Source organism: Labrus bergylta, chromosome 7, assembly GCF_963930695.1.
Source record: "Labrus bergylta chromosome 7, fLabBer1.1, whole genome shotgun sequence".
Lineage (NCBI taxonomy): Eukaryota > Metazoa > Chordata > Actinopteri > Labriformes > Labridae > Labrus > Labrus bergylta.
This window is the reverse complement of record NC_089201.1, coordinates 27,681,817-27,702,257: the sequence shown is the minus strand read 5'-3', so window position 1 is coordinate 27,702,257 and position 20,441 is coordinate 27,681,817. Positions and strand designations below refer to the sequence as shown.

The following is a 20,441-nucleotide window of genomic DNA, read 5'->3' as shown; positions in this document are numbered from 1 at the left end:
TCTGATGTTACATTACCGACATCTTGTGGCGACATTAGCATACTACAACTCATCTGTTTAAAAAAAGATTACATCTAACCAGCAGTCTTTGCTTCTAACACAAGATTTTTTTTGTTACACCCAAAGGCAGAGTCAGTGGCATCTTTTAAATCACTTCTTAAAACTCACTTTTATAGACTTGCTTTGATGTGATTTCTCCTTTAAAGATCTATCCCTTCCTTTTATTCATTTTATTGCTTTTAACCCTTTTTTTTTCTTTCTCTTCTTTAAATGTTTTAGCCTTTAAATGTATCCCTTCCTGTATTAATTTTACTGATCTTAGTCTTTTTTAAATTCCTACTCCTTTTATCGTTTAACTCTTCAGCTCTCTGTTGTTTTATTCATTTAACCAATGTCCTGTTTATCCCTTCTTTTTTTATCTTCATTCTGTGTTTACAGCCTGTGATGTGATGTCGTCCCACTCTCTCTCAATTTGTATTTTGTTTTCTCCTGATTGATTTTAAACTAATTCTTCCTTCACTGTCCTGAACTGCCTCTCCATACCTGCCTGTTGACTCCACATCATTCCTGTTATTTGCATTTTTACAATTTTGCCCTCTCTGTTGATCTCTGTACTGTTGTTGTTTTGCTGTATTTGCTTTATCTGTCACAGCACTTTGTAAACATTTGTTTTTAAGTTGCTATATAAATAAAAATATTATTATTATTATTATTATTATTATTAAAGTTACAACTGATGTTGAACTTAGGTGGGTATGCGGGGAATGAACATATGTATCCAACTAAACGATCTAGTAACAATAATAATGGTGTTAAAAACTCAACACCTACCTTTTTTTTTTTTTAGGCGAGCTGTTATTGAATGTTGTTCTTGAATGCACCCTGCTGGCGCTTCCTACGCTGGGCTTGCGTGCGTTTTGATTTCCGTCCATCGTCTAAAAAAAAAAAAACCCACTGTTTTGAAAACAGAGTTTGTCTAAAAAGGGGAGCTAGCTCCAGTAGCTTTGAAGAGGTTGAAACACCTTCTGAAAAAAAGGCGAGGAACTGTTTCCGCCTATTTTAAACTATCTACATAAAACACAGAAACAGAGAGCGAGGCGCTGCGTAACCACGGAAACGGCCCCGTAAAGAACACAAACTGCAGACGACGCGCTTCATGTTGCATCCAGATCTAAACGGATACATGTCACACTGACTGCTTTAAAAAAACTATGGCTGATGATGAAGCAGTGACCAAACCGAATCCCTATTCTTCTTCTGAATCTCCCGAGTAAGTGATTTTATTTTAACTAACATTGGTGTCGCAAATGCTTTATTGTTAACCCAACCAACAGAAGTAAAACATGTTTTTTTTACAGTGCATTATCTGTATCCTTGAGTGTGTCCTTGGTGCATTTTGCATTTACAAAGTGTACCTTTTTAACAGACTTTTTACCTACCTTGTTTGGCAGCATTGAAAGCACCAACAGTAGCGTGGATGCATCTCCTCCCTGTGCCTCACAAACAGGATGTGCCAGGAGGGACTTTATCATGATGCCACCTGAAGAAAAGCTCAGACACTTTGAGGGACGAGCTCAGAACCATGAAGAAAACCAAGAGGTAGATGTACACTATAGGTCAGGGATGGGCAACTTTGGTCACAGCAAGGGCCACATTCATTTAATTCTCACTGCCAGGGGGCCAAATTGTAGGATACAAAAACGATAACAGTCGATTATGTCTCAAATTTAACTCAACATATACCAGTGATCAAATATTATTATGGACATATTTCTGGTTTTCATGATTTCATGGCAGATTTTCGTCATGTTTTCCAATTAATTGATATGTAAAAATTGCCCTGAGGGGCGACGTTGAGGGTTGATGGGGGCCGCATGTGGCCCCCGGGCCGCCAGTTACTCACCCCTGCTATAGGTAGTGACAAAAACACATCAGATCCATTGTTTGCATTTGTCATTTTGTAACTTTAAGAATAGGCCTATAAGATTTCAAAACATGTCCTGAAGACTTTACCGTCGCTCAAAGGACTGATACCTATTTCTGAATCTGCTGCAAGTACACCCTTGCTATGTATACACATTTTAATTATCATTGAGTCCAGGGTCTGAAATGAACTCTTTGACTCACTGGCCAAGGTGGCAGGTAGATGAAAAAATTCACAGGCCAAACATATTTTGTTACCGGCCAAAATAACAAATTGTGTTTTTATGTCCCATACACGTCTGTTACAGTACATGTAATTGAGAAGGCATTATGTTCTGTTTAATCAATAACAGATTTAAGTCACAGATTCAATCATTTCATCAGATCAGGAAATTGAAAAATTGTAAAAAAAAATACATATTTGCTGGCCTTTATTTTATTTTTTAAAGTGTAGGCATGTGAATTTGAAATGTACTCGCCAAGCGGAAAATCTACCCGCATTTGGCGCTTGGCGGGTGTTAATTTCGGACCCTGACTGAGTCTATTTAAAAACATCAAAAGTAGTATTCATAAACTATCATAACAGTAATCAGGTATCTGATTCCTCAAAATCTCATCCACTAATTCTCCATCAGAACAGTACGGTGGATCAGGGGTTTAGGGTAATAATATCCCAATAGAGATCTGCACCATTTGGAAAGTTGGATATATTACAATCAACTATCAAGAAATGTGATACTAACAGTCAATTACTGTACCTCCTCAGTTTGATGCTTGCATCCAGGACCTGGTGCGTTGTGTGGCTCTTACGAGGCTGGTGTATGGAGAGGGACATCTGAAGCTAGCCCAGGTCCATGTCAGACTGGCTAAAGCTTATTTCCAATTCAAAGGTAATTTATTTTTTTAATATACATACATATATACATATATATAAAGCTACTACATTGGTCATATTGTATTTAGAGTTGCAAAAATTGGCTCTTTATCCTTCAGGCTGGGGTCTGCAGGCCAAGGAGCACCTGGCCCTGGCCAGAGAGCTGCTTCCCTTCTGCTCCTCCATTTCGTCTTGTGAGGTCGAAAAGCTCGAGGCTCTCTTATGCCTCCTGAGTGTTCACCTCACACAGGGAGGTTCTGCTCTTCTGACAGCCAAATATCTTTTCAATTAATATGTTTTACAATAATATACACAATTTAACAGAAATTAATATCAAGGCAATCAACAACATGAACAAATCCTTAACTCGCTTAACTCTCGAGGAGGCAGAATCCTCTTTTCTGGAGGCAGAACAAGTTCTTGAGGAGCTTCATCAACTTGGGGACATCAACCAGGAAGAGAAGATAAAGACTGAGCTGGAAATCTGCAATGGCCTATTCAGGTGTAGTACTATAAGCTTCTTTTTTTAACCAGCAGATATGAGATCAAATTAGAGAACTGGTAAATACATTAAAGATAAGAGGGTTTAGCACAGATTTTGAAGCCTCAACAATGTAAACTTCAACTTCAACTTTATTTGTCCCCAAAGGACGATTGGTTTTGCAGTAAGGGAAAAAGACTAAATACATTTCAAAAAGCTAATGAGGTAAAATGTAAGAGGCACTGAATGTAGCAGCCTCCTAGAAACAACAGTGATCCTTGACTGATGCTCTTAGCAGCTTCCATTACAGATAAAGTGCTGAGTCAACATGAAATATTAACAGGTCACAGATATTCATCATTAGTAATACAAGTCAAAAGTGCAAATTTTGAACACAGTGAAATACACACTGTACATCACCACAATGATATTAGCCTACATACACATGTGAGTAACTGCTGACAGTGTTTTCAACAGAGAACATGCGACACAGCCAAGGTCAGATACAAACTGAAACACAACAATAGCATCTGCAACAACAGCATAACCAACACAACTATCTCCCTCCTGACTTCAATTAAGGAGAGAAATGGCACTGGGGACAAAAGAGTCTGTATCTATGGCTTTTTACAGAGAGAAAAAAGCAGCGTCTACATGTTTTGGAAGCTGTCTGGTATTCAGATGATTTGTTCTATTTATTTCCTGTGACACATGTGGTATCATGTTTAACCTGGGCCAAATAACTTGGTGCTTCTCAAAATAATATTGTAACGGGTTAGGCCTTTCCAGGGTATTCAGAGTATAGCATGGGTTATTTAATATTTACACAAGTTGTTATTAAAAGTACATCATTGTTTATTTTTCTCCATAAAACTCCACAGTTCTTTTCTTTGGCCACAAGGTGGCAATAGATTGCTGCAAATTTGCCCAATATGAGTCCTTTACATAGCTTTGTTGTGAAAGTGGTTTCCTGGCTCAGTAACAACATTACAACATCAGTAACATTATTTGATGTGCTCTTACAAACAACAGCTTAACAAATCAGGGTTTTCCCCATTTGCTGTCTCGTCCACTCAGCAGTCAGTGTGGGTGTTTTTCATCGATGCTTGCAGTGCAGCAGGGTGGGGTCTCTGCATCTCCACTGAGCCAGTCACTGATCAACCAAAGGCACAGAGTGGGGAGAAAGCATTTCTTCTTTTTCAAGCTTCATACCAACCTTAAATATGTCCTTCAATGTCTGTTTGAGTAAAGTCATGTATTTCTCTATCAGCTGTTCACCTCTCACTCAGTAGTATTACCATGTTATTGATTTGGATCAAACATTCTACAATGTGCATTTGTTACTTGATAGTGTTGACAGCAGAGGTTCCACATGCTAAGGAAACAGTTAGAGGCATAGTGAATCATAGAGGAAACAGAGAGCTCAGACATCAAGTGTAGGAGAGATTGATATCATTGAGCCTGTTGACGGAACTGTGGGGCGTGGCAGCATAACACATTGCAGCCTCAGTTTAATTAGTGTGGTTTGACACTGTAAGCATAACAATGAATTTAAAGTATTGCTTATCCTGGATTACCACCAATGCCTGAATGTTGATGTTAATATTTTTATAAAAGTGAAGGCTGGTTTTGGCTGTATGTATTTTGACCCAGTTAATAGCTTCTGCTCTCATTAAATGTTAATATTTTATACATTTCAGGTATAATTTCCACATCAGTATCGACATTATTCCTGTAATAGGAGTTGTGGTCTTTCAAAAAATCATTACAACTCAATACAAATCTGTCTCAATCACAACTTCAGACAGCTGCACAGTGTGTCTGGAGTCATGTAGGCACCCTGTCTCTAAGGATATGCAGCCTCTTATACAAACTGTACGTGTAGTCAAAGCTGGTCTTGGTATTACGTAAGAAACTTTGGACGCTTGTGTTAATTGAGGGGCTGCACCATAGAAATAAGTTACATCATAACTGTTTATATTTATCAAAAAGTTACACACGTGTTTAGAGTGGATCTAATTCATAAAATGACCCAGAGTGATTATCATTCATGGTAAAACAACAGATGTTCCTGCCACAAAGCAACCTTTTTTTATTTTTTCATTATTATCAACTGTCTGCCATTTTCAAACAATTGAAACCTATTTTATTAATGTGATATTTCAATTCAGATCTTACTAACTACTTTGTGATACAATATCAAGTGACTGGACATCTAATGCGCCCAGGAATCATGATGGTGGAACAATATCTTTAATCATTGATTTACCTTTTGGCTTGATCATGACTTTACTTCCAAACCAGTAATAATGAGTGTGCAACTCATTTTAGTAGCTGATTTACTTACAAGTTACTTTAGTTTCCACTTTACTTGCTAACCTTAAAATACAGCCAAACCAACCCAGTGTGGGTCTTTAAAACAGTCTCTTATTGGTTTAAATAAAGAGAACAGGTCTAGGCTTACACATTGTATTGCTAAGACAACACTGTCAAAGATCGAGAGTGTTTCAAAAGGCTTCCCCCTTCCTATAATAGCAAGCTTTACACCTTAACTCTTACGCTTTGTATGGTGAACCCTGTTTCTAGGATTCTGTTGCTAGGTAGAGGACTAATTCTTCAGCAGGATTGACTGTAAACAAACCATATCAGCTGCAGAGGTGAGCTACACTCAGAGGAATTTGAAAATGATGCCATCTTGGTCTGTTTCAAAGAGAGTCAGAGTTTGTTGACATGATGGTGTGTAATTGAAAAAATGTGCAGACTCTGGCTGGTGTGTAAGCTCGCTAAATCTCTTTTGTTAGGTGGTGACTAAGAATTTGGCATGCTCCTAAAGCCCTGTCAGTCAACACTGTTGTGATGAGGGGGAATGTTCCCACCAAAGCCTGGAAAAAAAAAAAAAAGTAAAGAAAGCTCAGCTCTCCTGTAGAACCTGGTCCAAATATTCTACTGGCTTTTAGATCCACATTCAAGGTGTGCACTTATTTTAGCAAGCTGGCATATCATATACAAGGAGAATGTTTTTCTTTATGTGTGATCTCATAATTTAACCCCCTCCCCCCCATTACTGCTGGCCTAAATCTGAATTTTGGTCAATAGATTCATTTAATTTTATCATCAGTTCTCCCTTGTAATCATAAATTACCTAACATTACATCATATTTCCCCCACCCTTAACTTAATGATCATGTTCATGCATCATATTAATTTAAATTTCCTCTCTGCTCACAACTTTGTGCAAGTACATCAAAGACTTTGTGCTTTTTCAGGAATCAGTTGCCCTGGTCCACCTTCCTTATTCACAGACCTAGCACCAATACACAACAAAGCTAATGTACATGAAAGACCAGTGCTTTTATTTCTAATAACACTCCTGTATTGTTATGTTTGAAAAGTGGGCTGAAATACAAGCAGCATCTTCAAGAGATGATTTTCAGTTCTTCCTCATACACTTTTATCCAAATTGCCTCATCAGTCAGAGTGCCATCAGGTTATAGCACTGTACAGAGTTTCTGGAGGACATTCTCATTCTGTTTCTACTTTAACTTTGCCTTTCTGTGTCATTTTCTGAGTGAAAGCACAGAGAAAAACCTACGTCAACCCTCGCTCTGGAAACATTTACAATAGTGGACTGTGTGGCTTGCTTGGCAACACATCTACAAATCCTTAATTACATAAATACCCTGCTCTTTGGCCTCTTCGTAGATTGCAGTGGGCCGGGGCATATTACAGTTTTTGGGGGCAGGATGTGCGTAAGGATGTGGAGTGAATGAGAGGATAGAGGGGTATTGTGTTTGTGTCCATGCAGGCAGGCTGGCAGGACTCGAGCGTTACTGGAATCTGTTGCCCTAAAAGGACTTGGAAGAGTCTACCCCGTGAAAACTAACGGGTGGGGTTCTCATCTATCCGTCATGTTAGGATAACATTGGAATCATGGGAAAATTTTAGAGAAACAAGCCATCATAGTAACCTGTACAGGAAGTTATTTAACCACAGAGACATAAATTCTCTGATTCATGTGGTCCAGGGACGCGAGCATTACATGATACTGTCAAGCGGATGTTTCCCACTCAGGCTTCCTCTTCTAGAAAATATAAACATACTCATGCTGAATCAAATCTTAAATCGAAAGTAAGACTTGCATAGTGTGGATGCGGGGAGACTGATTTGTGAAAACAATTATCCTGTAGTGCTGCAAGACAGAATATTAGCGAGTTTAGTGTCCTTTGAGAAAAGGTCAACCTCTCGACTGGAGAGAGAAATTAAATTTAGAGTCCATTAGACGGTTGGAAGCTGCTAGCAGAGTAGGCTGATGGATTGAGTGTCCTTGCAGGGGTTAATCGTCTTATACTTTCTCTCTCTCTCTTCACTCACCCATCATTGCTCTGTAAAAGCCTGCACAAATTCAAAGCACAACAGGACAAGACATATCTGTCTTTCATTTTGAAGATGAAGAACTTGGTTTGCAGCTGCACATTTACACATGGGTGACAGATTGTTTTAAGATGTTGAACTCTGAGCTTTTGTCTCACAAAGGATCATGAAAAATATTTTTAACCCTTGATTCGGTGGTTTAAACTGAGACTGCAAGAGTACCCCCTTATGGACGACACCTTACACTGAGTGTTTGGACACACTGCAGGAGTTATTTGTAAAAAAAGCTGAAGATAGAATCGGGGCGGGGGGGTTAGAGGCAGCATAACTTTTAGCCTCAGAGGAGGAAGTTACGAGAATTGTAAGAGAATGCAACCAAAAATGGTTAAAAGGGTAATGTGCAAGCTCTCCCTATTATAGTCTGCACACAAAACCAGGCTTCTGCTGCAGCTACCAGCCAGAAATCCTTTTTACACCTCTGCTACGTCTGTGTTGGCCGGAGACCAAGAAATGTCTTCAGTGAGCCAGTAAAGCAGGCTCAATGTAACCCTATGTGAGTATATGTTGTAACCTCATAATGCCATCAGCAGGGGGATTGATGCAAATAAACCTCTTGAAGGGGTCCCGCTTGAATCATTACCGCCCTATATAGTGGGCTGAATTGGTCACTGTCTGTCTGGTTCTAAATGTCTCTTCCTTTGTGTGTCCTCTCTATAGGGTCTATAAGAGGCAGAACAGACCAGAGGAGGCCCTGCACCAGTGTGAGAAGTCTCTGCATTTTCTGAAGGACTGTGGTAAACCAGAGAAGATGTGCTCTGTCTACAGGGACATGGCTGCTATCGAACAGGACAAAGGTCATCTGGACCAGGCCATAGAGCATCTAACCAAGGCAAGGGGCCTTACGCATCAAATGCAATATATTATATATATAAACACGAGGGTTTTTTGAGCCAAGCTTGGTTGTTTGGTAATGTCCCCACGCCTCTTATTTGGTGATATGTGATCTGTCTTATTTCACATGGGGGTTACTGCTAGGCTCATGCCATTGCTGTGAGTCACAGCCCAGAGGAGGTAGAGGGGGCTCAGATCTCCCACAGCCTGGCCCTCATCTTCTCTGCAGCTACAGAGCCCCATCACAATGGTGAGTGTATTCACAGACAGAGGCGGGGATTGAGCAAAACATGCACTGTGGGTTAATTACGATTTGAATGAACTATTGTCTTTCTATATGTGGAAACCTTTAAGATGGTGCCACTGAAACAAGATCACTTAATATCCTCATTGAAGACATCCAAGTACAGTTATGTCGGTTAAAATGTTCCTATATATGTTTCCCATATTACTGTAACTGAGTGTGTAAACAAAACCTCTGGAAACAAAGAAAGAATTCATGTAGAACACCTAGAAAATATTTTTTAGGCACTGGTATTGTGACATTTTATATGTGTCTGTCATTCAAGCTGACTTGCAACATTTGTTTGTTCCTCCACATGCTAGTGTAGACTCCGCTGGTCAATACTTTGAGCAGAGTCTATGTGCATATAAGAAGTCTGTAGGTCCACAGGATCCAGCATTTCTTGCTGTGCAGGATGACTTCTGTCGTTTCCTCCTCTTCAGTGGCCAGCAAGAGGTTACACACACAACACACAAACATGCACATCTGCATAAACAATGCTTTGAAACCATTAATAGATTTCATTGTCCACATGCTGTTCATAGAGGACCACCATGGAAACCGTTTTTTCATCAGGGGATTTATTTCATCTGATAGACGGGGTGGAATAAACCCATGCATGGAAACAGATGTTTTACCTTTTATTTCCTCGACGTTCCATTGCAGAGATGTGTGGAGATACAGAAAGCTTCTCTCCCTTCAAAGAGATCCACATTCGGTGAGCTGAGTGCTGAGGTAGCAGAAACTCTTCAGCTGATTGGCAGTGTGGAGATGACTGAGGGCAGGATGAAGCAGGCCCACAGGACCATGACAAAGGTGATCACATGTTACAGATCATGAGCATCACAACTAATGTTTATCTTGGTGACAACCTTTTAAACGAATTCTGGAAATGCTGGACAGAGTAGAAGTTAATGTCATCCAACATGACATTGAACCTGCCAAAGTATTTGAAAGGCTTTAATAAAAGGCCAGCAGGCAGTGGGTGTGTCCATCTACACCAGTGAGGAGCCTGTTCAAAACATACACACAAAGAGCCCCTGTCATTTTGAGATGTGCTATTTCCACCGTCCTCCCTAAGCTCGGTGCTATCAAAGTCGAATGCTAATCTTGGAAAGGGTGCAGTGTGCAGAGGCGCCATCCCTGGTGTAAAATATCACACAGTGTAAGTTTGTGTTTCCTCCGTCTGGATGGAGCCTGACAGATGGGCAACACAACTCTGAAAAGAGGAAGGCAGTTCGCTAACTGCTGTCTATCAAAGGGACTCTGACCCCAATTAGTGTGGCATGCCATTATGTCCTCTGCAACATAATTTAATTTCCCATGTCTTTCCAGCACACATGATTTGAATCAAAAACTGCATTTTGAGTTATTTAATTAGACTCCTCCTTTAAATCTGTTTTCACTTTTGTCTTATGTAACAAGTGTTTTTGTTTTCACTGACACAATGACGGCATAAGTTTATCTACAACTTCAATTCTGCCGCCCGACGAATGCACAAAAATACACCACTAAAGGGGGATTTTCTTATTTAAGATTTAAGTATTGGCATGACTGTAAGTAAAGGAGCCCAGTTGCTATGATGGTTTGTTTTGGCATGTAAGTGTCAGAGGGGGTTTCAAGTCCCCCTTTTACACTGCCAGGGTACACCATGACTCTCTCTCTGTCAGCACCACGTCCGACTAGTAACCTTTCTGAAGTTCACTTACACATCCACATATGTTTTTTGTTTTTTTTCCCCCCTGTCATCATGACACCATCTTCACACTGATAGAGGAACTTTTGTTTTTCCAAACGAAACATACAGTACGAAAGATCTACTGAAAAAACATAGAGAACAATGGTACACACACACTGACTTACACTTGACATTCCCCGTTCCTCTGTAGTGCTGCTGAAAAAGGCCTTCCATTACATCAACCTTAGCAACAGTGAAAACATCCAAGAGGCCACATGGATCTACTCCAGATTACTGAGTGTTTTACTTTCCCTGACGAGGAGGGGGACTTATTCACCCTTTTTTCCCCTACTTCAAAAAAGTTATTTTCACATATTGGTATGTTCTTTGCCAAAAAAGCAGACATGCTTTTATCAGGTCTGTTTTGTATCTTATGTTTGTGACTGAACGTTTTAACTTTTTTATGTTTCTTTTTTTTTTAATAAGGCAGTCTTTCCTGACAACACAGACCCACACACGTATTACTCTTTCCCCTCATTTGATTGGACTAAACTAAAAGTAGAGTGGAAAAATGACTCAGGCTTCTCTTTTAAATGTGTTGACTTAACTACCACAGACCATGCAATGTCGGTTTGGAGACCTTGTTGTAAGCCCAGCACATCCCCCTTGTTGACCTGAAACATGAATGGTCAGCACAGGTGTTATATATAAACCTTGGGAGTGCAACAGTGGTTATTTTTGGGATGTTTAGTGCTTTCACATGTCGCTGGAAGTGTTTTTTATTTAATCTCTGAGTATGAGTTTCACCTATCATCTTCCCTTGACCCATCTCTCTGCTGTCATTATTTTTGTTTTATTTATAGTGCCTGGAGATCCTGAGTTTGTTGTATGGTCATCAACACAAGAAGACAAAAGCTACTCAAAAAGCTGTGGACATGCTAGCCCGGTAAATCACTGCATACAATTCAGTTACATTTGCCCCTTATTAAACTCAACTTAAAAACAATGATGTGTGATAAATGAAACTTCTGAAGTCTCATTTAGTTCAGAGGAAATATTGGACTGAAGAAATTAGGCATGTTTCAAGTAATGCAACCATGTACTGTTTTGCAGGGCACCAGAGGTTGTAGCTGAGAGACATCAACGGAAAGGTAGAAGGAAAACAAAACCTCAAACATCATCAGTTGTACCATCCAGTGGGGATGATGGAAACTCGATGTCAGATTCTTAAAATCTTTTTTAATGTCTCCACAATAATCTTTTAGTTTTGGACCAAGAGCTCAAAACTCCTTTTCCAATGCACATGTTTATCTGTTAGATAACACAAGCAGCAGCCACTGATGTCAAATAGCTTCTGCACTAATCATTTCTGCTGGCATTACATGAAGAAATACTCCCACTCAGAAAACATAATCACAATCATCTTTTATTGTGTTAGTATGTCAATCCGTTTCCACATATAGGCCGGTACTTTTGTAATCAAATCAATCATGTTCAGTCAACAGAAATCATGATGACAAGACAAATGATGGGTTATCAGTGAGGACAAACACTTGTGTCATTAAACGTTCTTTAAACACAAATCATTTGTCTGTATGCTGATGATGACATTGATTAATGCTTTGAAATGGCACGTTATCTGGAATACAGTGAACATCGACATGTTCATTCCTTTTGTTTGATACAATTTAAGTGCACTGATTTATTCATGTATTAGTTTAAAGTACTGCAGCTTTCAGAGGAGATTGTGTATGAAAATATGTTTTACCTGGCACCTACATTTCTAGGATCAACCTATTCATAACAGCATGCCTTTCACTCTAAGCACTGCAGTTCTGAACAGTCTGCTTCAAAGAATAGATACAAAAAGCTTTTATATTATTCAAAGACACTGCTCAATTGTTTCAAATAGTACATTTTGAAGTCACTTAGAGAAGACATCAAATGTGAAATAAATGAACCCAGGCTGTAATGGTAGTGGACTATTACATCTTCTGCAACTAGTAAACAACATAACACAACAATCTACAGTGAACAGTCAATGCCACTAAGCTGATGACCATGATGAACAAACACTTATTTGAGTAATGGTGAATGCTTCAAGCCGAGGTGAAGAACACATCTCTACAAGCAAAAACTGTCCAGACAACACACACTGTACATCAAACAGATGGAATATCTTTTCTAAAGTTCCTTACTAAACTATCAGTGACTTGTTTCAATGCATGTGGTTCTACTCCTTATTTACATTCTTTAATGTTACTATATACTTTACACATTTATAGTCATGTTTTAATGATTTCGCTTTTTATTTCCCAGACCCCGAAACTTTTGTTCAGATCAGATTGTTCACTGTTTAAAATTCAGATATTTATGGAATTGAAACAAACATTTAAGACACAATTGCCAGACATTCTTTCCAATGTTCGCAGTGACTATGTTTCCTTCCTTTTTTATTATTTAAGCAATCATTTTTTAAATTAAATGTGTAATATCAATTGGTTGCGTGTAAAGTAGAAAGATCTTGAAATACATAACTTGTAACAAGCGCCTTAAAAACGTGCATTACACATTAATTCTATCATTCTAAACTTGCTAAGTTCCTCACGACAAATAACCCTCTCTTTCTCCTACCCCACTATAATGTCCTCAACTACAAGCTTTGACTTTACTCTCTACACATCACTTACTAGCGCCTCAAAAAAACTGTTCCAGGATGCAGTTTATACTATAAGTTTTCCATTTGGCAGCACTGCCCAAGTTAAAATAAAGAATCAATTTTAAATCTGCAAACAGCAGTGAAGCACCTCAGCACTCTAAACTGTCTTGTGCAGCTGTAAAATGCAGAGTGTGTAAGCTGTACAGAAAAAGGTTAGTACAAAAATAGAGAAATCTGGAAGGTAAATAACCTCTTTGGAGAGAAACTGCAAGCGATATGGGTGAGCACATACCTGAGCTCACTGAGCAACACCAACATACACGTTTCTACAAAGGTTAGATGTTACAGTCTTTAGTTTAACTAGAAGCTGTTAGTTAGAAATCAGTATTCTTAACAGTAGTGCTGCCATGATTTAACAAGTCTTATTATTTTATAAAATAATTGTTAAATGCTTCTTCACCTGCAGTTAGGTACAGAATTATCACAGTCTCACACTCATAGTGGGTATGGTCAAAGATATTTAATGTTTTACTGCAAAAGCTTAAGCGTGATGTTGATGTCTGCAAACAGCATTGAAGCCATGTGTGGACTGCTTTGTTTCAACCAAATATATCTCAACTGTATATGCCTGTCAAAAAGTGACATTGGCAAGTTATAACTGACTTCTTTCTTAATCATCTGTTGGACTTTCAAGGTAAAGTGTTGCAACTCTTTTCTCTTGAGAAACCTTCACTGGGGTCTCGATGATGTCAGATTGCAGCCCTTGCTTTGAGGTTGTCTCAGCATGGCTGCCTTGAACGTCCATCTGGAAGGGGAAGGACTTTTCTGATGGCCCCAGCTCAAACTGTTCCTCAGTGCTTTGAGAAGCAGACTCTCCTTCAAACTCAAAGTCATCCTCATACTTTACATCCTCTTCTTTGGACACTCTGAAACTGTATCCTGCTACTGCCCCACCTTGTAAGACTTTCTCAAGCCCCAGGTTAGAAGATCTGAGAGTGGCCATGATCTGCTCATCAGAGAGGTCGTCTCCTTCGTCCAGCAGCCCGGAGTCCTCCAGGGTTTGAGAGACGTTCAGCTCTGCCACGATAGTCATGGTGCCATTGTCAGTTGACTGTTGCACTTTTTTGATCGCCACGTTCTGTGGACTCTCACTGCTGTATTTTGTGAGCAAGGCCAACTCTTCCCTCAGTGGACCTGACACTGAGCTTTGCAGTTTCTCCAGCGCTCCCTTCAGCTGCTCTTTGGGCTCCAAAGACTCTTCCCGCAGGAACTCCAGCATCGACTCCTGGACTATCGGAGAGACGCGAACCTCTTCTTCGATGATGCACTCTGGGAAACTCTCCTTGATAAACGAGTCCTCCCCTGACTTTAACTTGTGTTTGTCACTCTGCTCTACGGTCACTCTTTTTGGCGGAACATCTTCGTCTTGATAATACCTCTCGTCTGACAGGTCATCTACAATACCGTAATGGCCGTATGAGGTGATGCCAACACCCTCCTCGGATTCAGAGAGATTTTCATCTGGTGTGGAGACAAAGTACTCGTCAGGCTCTCTGCCGTGGGAGAAATATTCACTCTCTTTGGAAACTTCTTGAACTTGTACAGATCCACCCTTCCAATGATCGGTATCTGTCTTGGAGGTTTTCATGGTATCCCCTTCATTTCTCTGAAACTGAACACTCTGAGGGACATTTTCCAGCTCCTCAATTTGAAAATACGTTGAGGTCGGCTCATAAAAAGTAGATCTTGACTTCAGTTCGGCCTCAAGCTCCTCATCACTGTAACTCTCCACCGGCTCCTCAATAATTTCTACATTGACCGACTTATTTTGCAGGTCCCCGCTTCCCTGCAGGCCACTCAGCAGGTTCTTGATCATACTTCCTGTGGTGGTGTCTTCGATGTCCTTCAGTGACACCTTCTTAACCCCTTGGCTCAGTAGTTCCTCCAGGGTTGAGTCCTCTGAAAAGTCAAGCTCCTCTTCCACTTTCGACTCCAGGACAATCTGCGTCTTTGTAGTGCCATCCTCTTGCTCAGTTTTCTCCACATGATACTTCACCTTAGAATCCCCCGATGAGCAAACACTGGCCTCCAAACCAGCAGGTTTCATCACTTTTTCTATAATCTCTTCTACAGTCACAGAGTCTAACATCTTTTTCTCACTCGGGCCTATCACATACCCCTTATTTTTGAACTCATCTCCATCAACAATATCTCTCTCTTTTTCATCAGACACTTGCTTCTTGCTTTCTGCTTCTGTCTTCCTGCTGATGCTCGTCATCGGAGGCGAGACCACTCTCTTTGATTTGGTGACAGTAGTGGAGGATTTGGTTGGACTGCCTTCGTTCTCCAGCTGAGAGACCTGTTTGATCGTCACAGTTCTCTCATCAGCTCTTGCTTTCTGTACATTTTGGTTAAGTAGGCTTTCACTCGTGCCTGATTGTTTATCTTTGGATACACTGACAGTGGTGGACATGGGGGCGGAAGCAGAAGCCCGAGCTTTGTTGAATGAGATCATGTCCCTTCTTGATGCAGGACTCTGATGCCTTTCTCGGCCCAAAACTGAAATAGGAATGACCCTCGAGGGACTTATGGATCCAGAGGGATGCATAGGGGACCTTCTCAGGTTGGACGTTGGCGGTGTGTACCTGGTTTGTTGTCTGGTGGTTAAAGTGGAAGCTCTTTGAGAGTAGGCTTGGGCAGGCACCTTGATATCTAAGGCAGAGAATTAATTAGATTGGATAATTAGACAGATACTTTCTTGGCAGGATGAGGATAAAAAGGTTGAAGCTTAGCTTCACAAGAATACTGCAAACACAAGCAGAGTGTAAGCTGCCAACAAGCTCCTCTAAATCTCACTAATTAAAGTTCATCTTGTTCTTGAATTTGGACCACAACATAATTTAGAAATTGAAAATGTAACTTTAGAGAACGTTATGTGCAGAATTATTTCTTGGCAGGGAGCAGTGCCAGGAAGTCACCAGCAAAGACCCCACTGCTACAGTGAAAATAAATATCACACACACACAACCCCAGTTAAACCTCAAGTTTAAATTCTTACACAGAGTACTGACAATGTTATTAATCTTCTCTCCTTGGTCTTGACCTGAAGGACATTTATTATATTTAACTATTCCTGAAAAAAAAAAGTTTTAAAATGAACTTGCTACAAAAACCTACCTATTACTCTTTCTCTTTGGTGTTGATTCACTCTTCTGTGAGGACTCAGTCTCTCACCTTCCAGGAGAGCCCTGAACGAACAAGAGAGAAGACAAAATACAGATGAACGCATGAGCTAATTAGTAATGATAATTTTTCCCTTTAAAATAAAGAGTTCAGAGGAAGACATACCTCACAAGACGGTTTACTTCATCCAGCTCAGCCATGACAACGCTCTATAACTAAATGCAACAGGCTTACAAGAAACTATGAGCACCGGAGACGGCCATATAAGGTGGTAATGATCAAAAACACAACAAGCCAGTGGCATGTGATAAAGAGATCTTAAAAATGAGCTTAGCTGCCTCGCTTCTCCTTGTTCATACTTACAACAAGCAAACAACAGAAAAAGCAAAGTGTCTCAAAGGACTCAACCTCTCCAGAGAGTGGCTTCCCAAAGACTGACCTAAAAATAACAGCCACAATGTGGGGCTGTCCATGCTTCCTTTCGATCCTAAAGCAAAAGCTGACTCGTGACACATACAAACACATGCCACTGCTACGTCTCAGAGCAAACATTCAGTCTATTCTGAAAATTCAAAACAAACTGGATGTGCTGGCCAACTATATGCCATATATAGGAACACACAAATAGGAAGTCTTAAAACGCATTTCCTGGGAATTGGTTTAAAAGTGATACACTTTTGCTCTTCCTCAAAAACTTCTGCACAGCACTTTAAACAACAGGAATGTCCTGTGAATTGCAGGTAAGTGACTAAAAATTGTGGAAAAAAAAGAAATGAAAGTGGAAAATGCAGTGTGTTCATCAAAACTTTTCCTTGGAGTAAAAATAGTCTTAGTGAGTGACCTTGTGTAAATCTGTCTATGTTTGGAGGAATAGCATTCTTACATACCATTCTTTACAAGACACAAAGTGCAAGCTATAATTCGTCTGGCTTAAAATGTTAAAAACCTCGATTAAAAATGCATGTTCAATCTGTGCAGTGTTTATGAAATGGTAAATGTGAGCTGCTAGTTTTCGGTTTATTTATGAGTGACAGAGAGCACTTATTGTCTTGACAGCACAAAGTAAGCAGATCATTTCTTCTAATGTGTTTGAGGAAATCACTTATTAAGACCTATTAAGCTTAGAGGAATTCGCTCAGTGGGGGGATGGTTTAACTAGTAATCTGGTCAGCTCTATTTTCACAGACTATTTATTAGATCACCAAAATGACAAAAAGAAAAGAAGAAATCCTTGTCCCAGTGTTTGTCACTTTGTGGTTTGGCCAATGAAGACACTTTGAGAAACCCATATAACTATTACGCTTACAATAATAGCAGAATACTTCCATGCACACTATACTGTTTGAACATGTCGGAGCAGGAAAAAGCAAAGGTGTAATGAATAAAATATACGCTAGCTGATTTATATTTAGCAGCTCCGGGTTTTGGAGTACTGGTGTTGTGCATGCTGCCTCTCCATCACACTGTTTTGACTTACAGGAACATTTGAATAGAAAATTATAGAAAAAAAATAGAAAAAAGAATAGAAAAAATAAATTGTCTGTAATATTTAAAGTGATTAAGTAAAAATCTGTTTTCCATTGTCAGCTGAAAAATAAAAAAGCTCATCACCTGTAGGAAGCCACCTCCATGCCCAGATCCATCTTCACCTGCAGAAGGTGCTGATGCTCTTTCATCTTTTCTTCCATAGTGTTTGCCATCATGTTCCTCTCATGCTCCAGCTGCTCAATTATCATCTGGAGGGGGAAATGAAGTACAAAACATTCAGTTTTTTGCTTAGCAAATAGTTACATTTTAACGTCTGTCATATTTCAATTTGATACAATAATTGTTTAGTCAAGCCCAGAGCCATATCAAATAGATTTTAGCTCTCGTCAATCCCTGCAATTTTAATTAAAAATACTGTGATCATTCATCATGTAATAACTTGAAAATTTTCATTGTGTTGTGAATTGCATTTTAATCAAAGACAGTGGGACCTGTAATGTCTGATCCCACCAACAGACTGCATTGATCATTTCACCACTTAATCCGATGTCTGCCTCTTTAGAACGCCATTTGTCCAACATCAACAACAGATGTCATAGATATAAAACTGTAGAGTTATTCAGGGAAAATGTAATGATGATGGTCTCCATATTATTGATGATGATGATGGTAGTGACGATGGTTTTTGTTTGATAACGATGACTTATAAGATGGTTTCTATACTGATTAGAGCTCTCAAGAACTGCCCTCAATGTTGTGCTTTGCCTCTGGTCACTTCCTGTCAGCACCTGTGTGTCCAATCAGACTCAAAGCTGATCGTTTGCTCTTACTGACATTGTTCCCTTTTTTCTAGATCCTTGCTTGTGTTGTTCTTACTCTCTGATGTACGTCGCTTTGGATAAAAGTGTCTGCTAAGTGAATTGTAGAATAGTAGAATTGTAGAATTGTAGAAAACGTGTGTTACTATTTTAGAAGGCATCCCTGCAGCCTATGACTAGTGTAGACATCTGTTATTGACTGACCTGCTTAGGGCTCCGTCTTTGGGCGGCTAATAGGGATTTGTTAGTCTGACAGCTAATTGGTTTAAGTGGCTGGTGTAATCTAGCAGCTATAAAGTCCCACAGGGAGGTCGAATGTCATTTAGACTTCAAGCTGATCGATCCATTTATACTTGGGTCAATGTTGCACGCAAAGATCCCATGTTTGACAGGTAATAGTGTCAGACATTACTTCATTTTAGAAATGTCATTATGTATCATATTATACAATAAAGATGTTTGTCCTTTTTTGACGAAAGGGAGTAGGTATAGTATGTCACCATTCTTTCTTTTCAACCTATATTTAACAAGTAAATAGATATCTTGCATAGGCACCAGGGTCAGTTTGATCACAGAGCAGACACAGGAAGCTTCAGCTGCTGCAGCCCCTTTAAGCACAGTGGGTGTGGCAGGTTGAAGAGTCAGGAGCCTCTCCCCCCTCTCTCTCTCTCATGCTGGCCCAGTGCAGCACATTATTCTGTGTGCATGTAGTAAAGCTGCTCTCATATCTTGAATGATGTATTTTGGGAGTTCATAAAATATACTAAATAAAGCCTCTAGAGTCGTCCATTGGAAATACAAACCATGACATGTTCAGTGTTTTTTTTTTTTAATTACCTGGTATTCACTGAAGTCCACTCTGAATTTCTCCTGCATGTTCATCAGTTGTTCCTCAAGCCGCAGCTGAACCTGACCCTGTTTTTCCGCCTCTCTGTGCAATTTGTCCAACTCTGACACATACAGCATCTTCTCCCTCTGCATGTCGGTCAGCTTCGCCTGGTCTGCTCTGATCGACTGCTCCATCTCATCCACTTTGTGCTGGTACATCTCAAAAGTCTCCATCCATCCGTCGGACAGACCCCGGGCGCACTCTTGCACCTCTTCCATGGAGGCCGCAGGAGGACCGCGGTAAGTCTCCGTGAGGATGGGCACCACCCGGGAATCCACCTGGTGCTGCAGACGGACCATTTGTTGCCTGTGCGCGTCCTCTAAGCGTTTGTACTCGATCTCCAGTTGGACTAATCGCTGCTGGAGATCACTGTTGGTTTTGTGCGCCTGGTGCAGCTCCACTCCGCGGCCTTTCAGCTCACCACTGATGTCCCTGCACACCTCCGTCTGCTCGCTGCACAGAGACTGGACCATCTGCAACTCCCGCCACAGCTTCTCCTTCTCCATCTCGGCCTGGGACTTCTCAAACGACAGCTGTCCCAGCATCCTCCTCAGCTCCCGCATCTCCTCCTTGTACTTCGGCTGCCGCTCCGCCGTCCTCACCTGTCTCAGTTTATTTATCTCAGCAATAAGAAGTGCATTTTCCTGCTCCAGCTGCTTCGTCCTGGAGAGATACTGAGCAAGTCTGCCGTTGAGCTGCTGCAGCTGCTGCTTGTCGCTGTCAAAAGTTCTCTTGAAAGGCAACATAGTGGCATCTAATAATAAAAAAGTACGTTTTCAAAAAAAGATCCTATATTTATTCAGGAGATAGTTTGTCCCGATGTTATTTGCGTCTAATGGGTTCGACTGTGATGTACTTTGCGATCAGTGCCCTTTGACAAGTGCAGGAGGAGGAGGAGGAGGA

At 40.3% G+C, this 20,441-nt stretch overlaps 2 protein-coding genes across 2 annotated transcripts; one reads left to right on the top strand and one right to left on the bottom strand.

Annotated features, from left to right (window-relative positions):
• Positions 1–912: 912 nt before the first annotated feature.
• On the top strand, positions 913–12,084 carry ttc23 (tetratricopeptide repeat domain 23). Its single transcript, XM_065957279.1, has 11 exons — positions 913–1,270; positions 1,452–1,599; positions 2,690–2,813; positions 2,917–3,073; positions 3,174–3,299; positions 8,367–8,538; positions 8,685–8,790; positions 9,152–9,279; positions 9,490–9,639; positions 11,365–11,447; positions 11,615–12,084. The coding sequence occupies exons 1-11, from the start codon at positions 1,212–1,214 to the stop codon at positions 11,730–11,732; spliced, it is 1,371 nt and encodes a 456-aa protein (XP_065813351.1). The 5' UTR covers positions 913–1,211; the 3' UTR covers positions 11,733–12,084.
• Positions 11,910–20,419, bottom strand: synm (synemin, intermediate filament protein). The gene is made up of 4 exons (XM_020643544.3): positions 19,487–20,419; positions 17,955–18,079; positions 16,338–16,408; positions 11,910–15,872 (listed from the first exon to the last, which is right to left on the bottom strand). Exons 1-4 carry the CDS (start codon positions 20,282–20,284, stop codon positions 13,831–13,833), a joined length of 3,036 nt encoding a protein of 1,011 aa, XP_020499200.2. The 5' UTR covers positions 20,285–20,419; the 3' UTR covers positions 11,910–13,830.
• Between the last annotated feature and the right edge of the window lie 22 nt (positions 20,420–20,441).

Excerpts from the sequence above, each read along its gene's own strand:
- ttc23 (XM_065957279.1), top strand. The coding sequence starts at position 1,212 with ATGGCTGATGATGAAGCAGTGACCAAACCGAATCCCTATTCTTCTTCT. Across the intron at positions 2,814-2,916 it reads AGCTTATTTCCAATTCAAAG|GCTGGGGTCTGCAGGCCAAG; the intron begins GTAATTTATTTT and ends TTTATCCTTCAG. Across the intron at positions 9,640-11,364 it reads CCCACAGGACCATGACAAAG|TGCCTGGAGATCCTGAGTTT; the intron begins GTGATCACATGT and ends TTTTATTTATAG.
- synm (XM_020643544.3), bottom strand. The coding sequence starts at position 20,284 with ATGTTGCCTTTCAAGAGAACTTTTGACAGCGACAAGCAGCAGCTGCAG. Across the intron at positions 18,080-19,486 it reads TGGACTTCAGTGAATACCAG|ATGATAATTGAGCAGCTGGA; the intron begins GTAATTAAAAAA and ends TTCCCCCTCCAG. Across the intron at positions 16,409-17,954 it reads ATGGAGGTGGCTTCCTACAG|GGCTCTCCTGGAAGGTGAGA; the intron begins GTGATGAGCTTT and ends TTGTTCGTTCAG.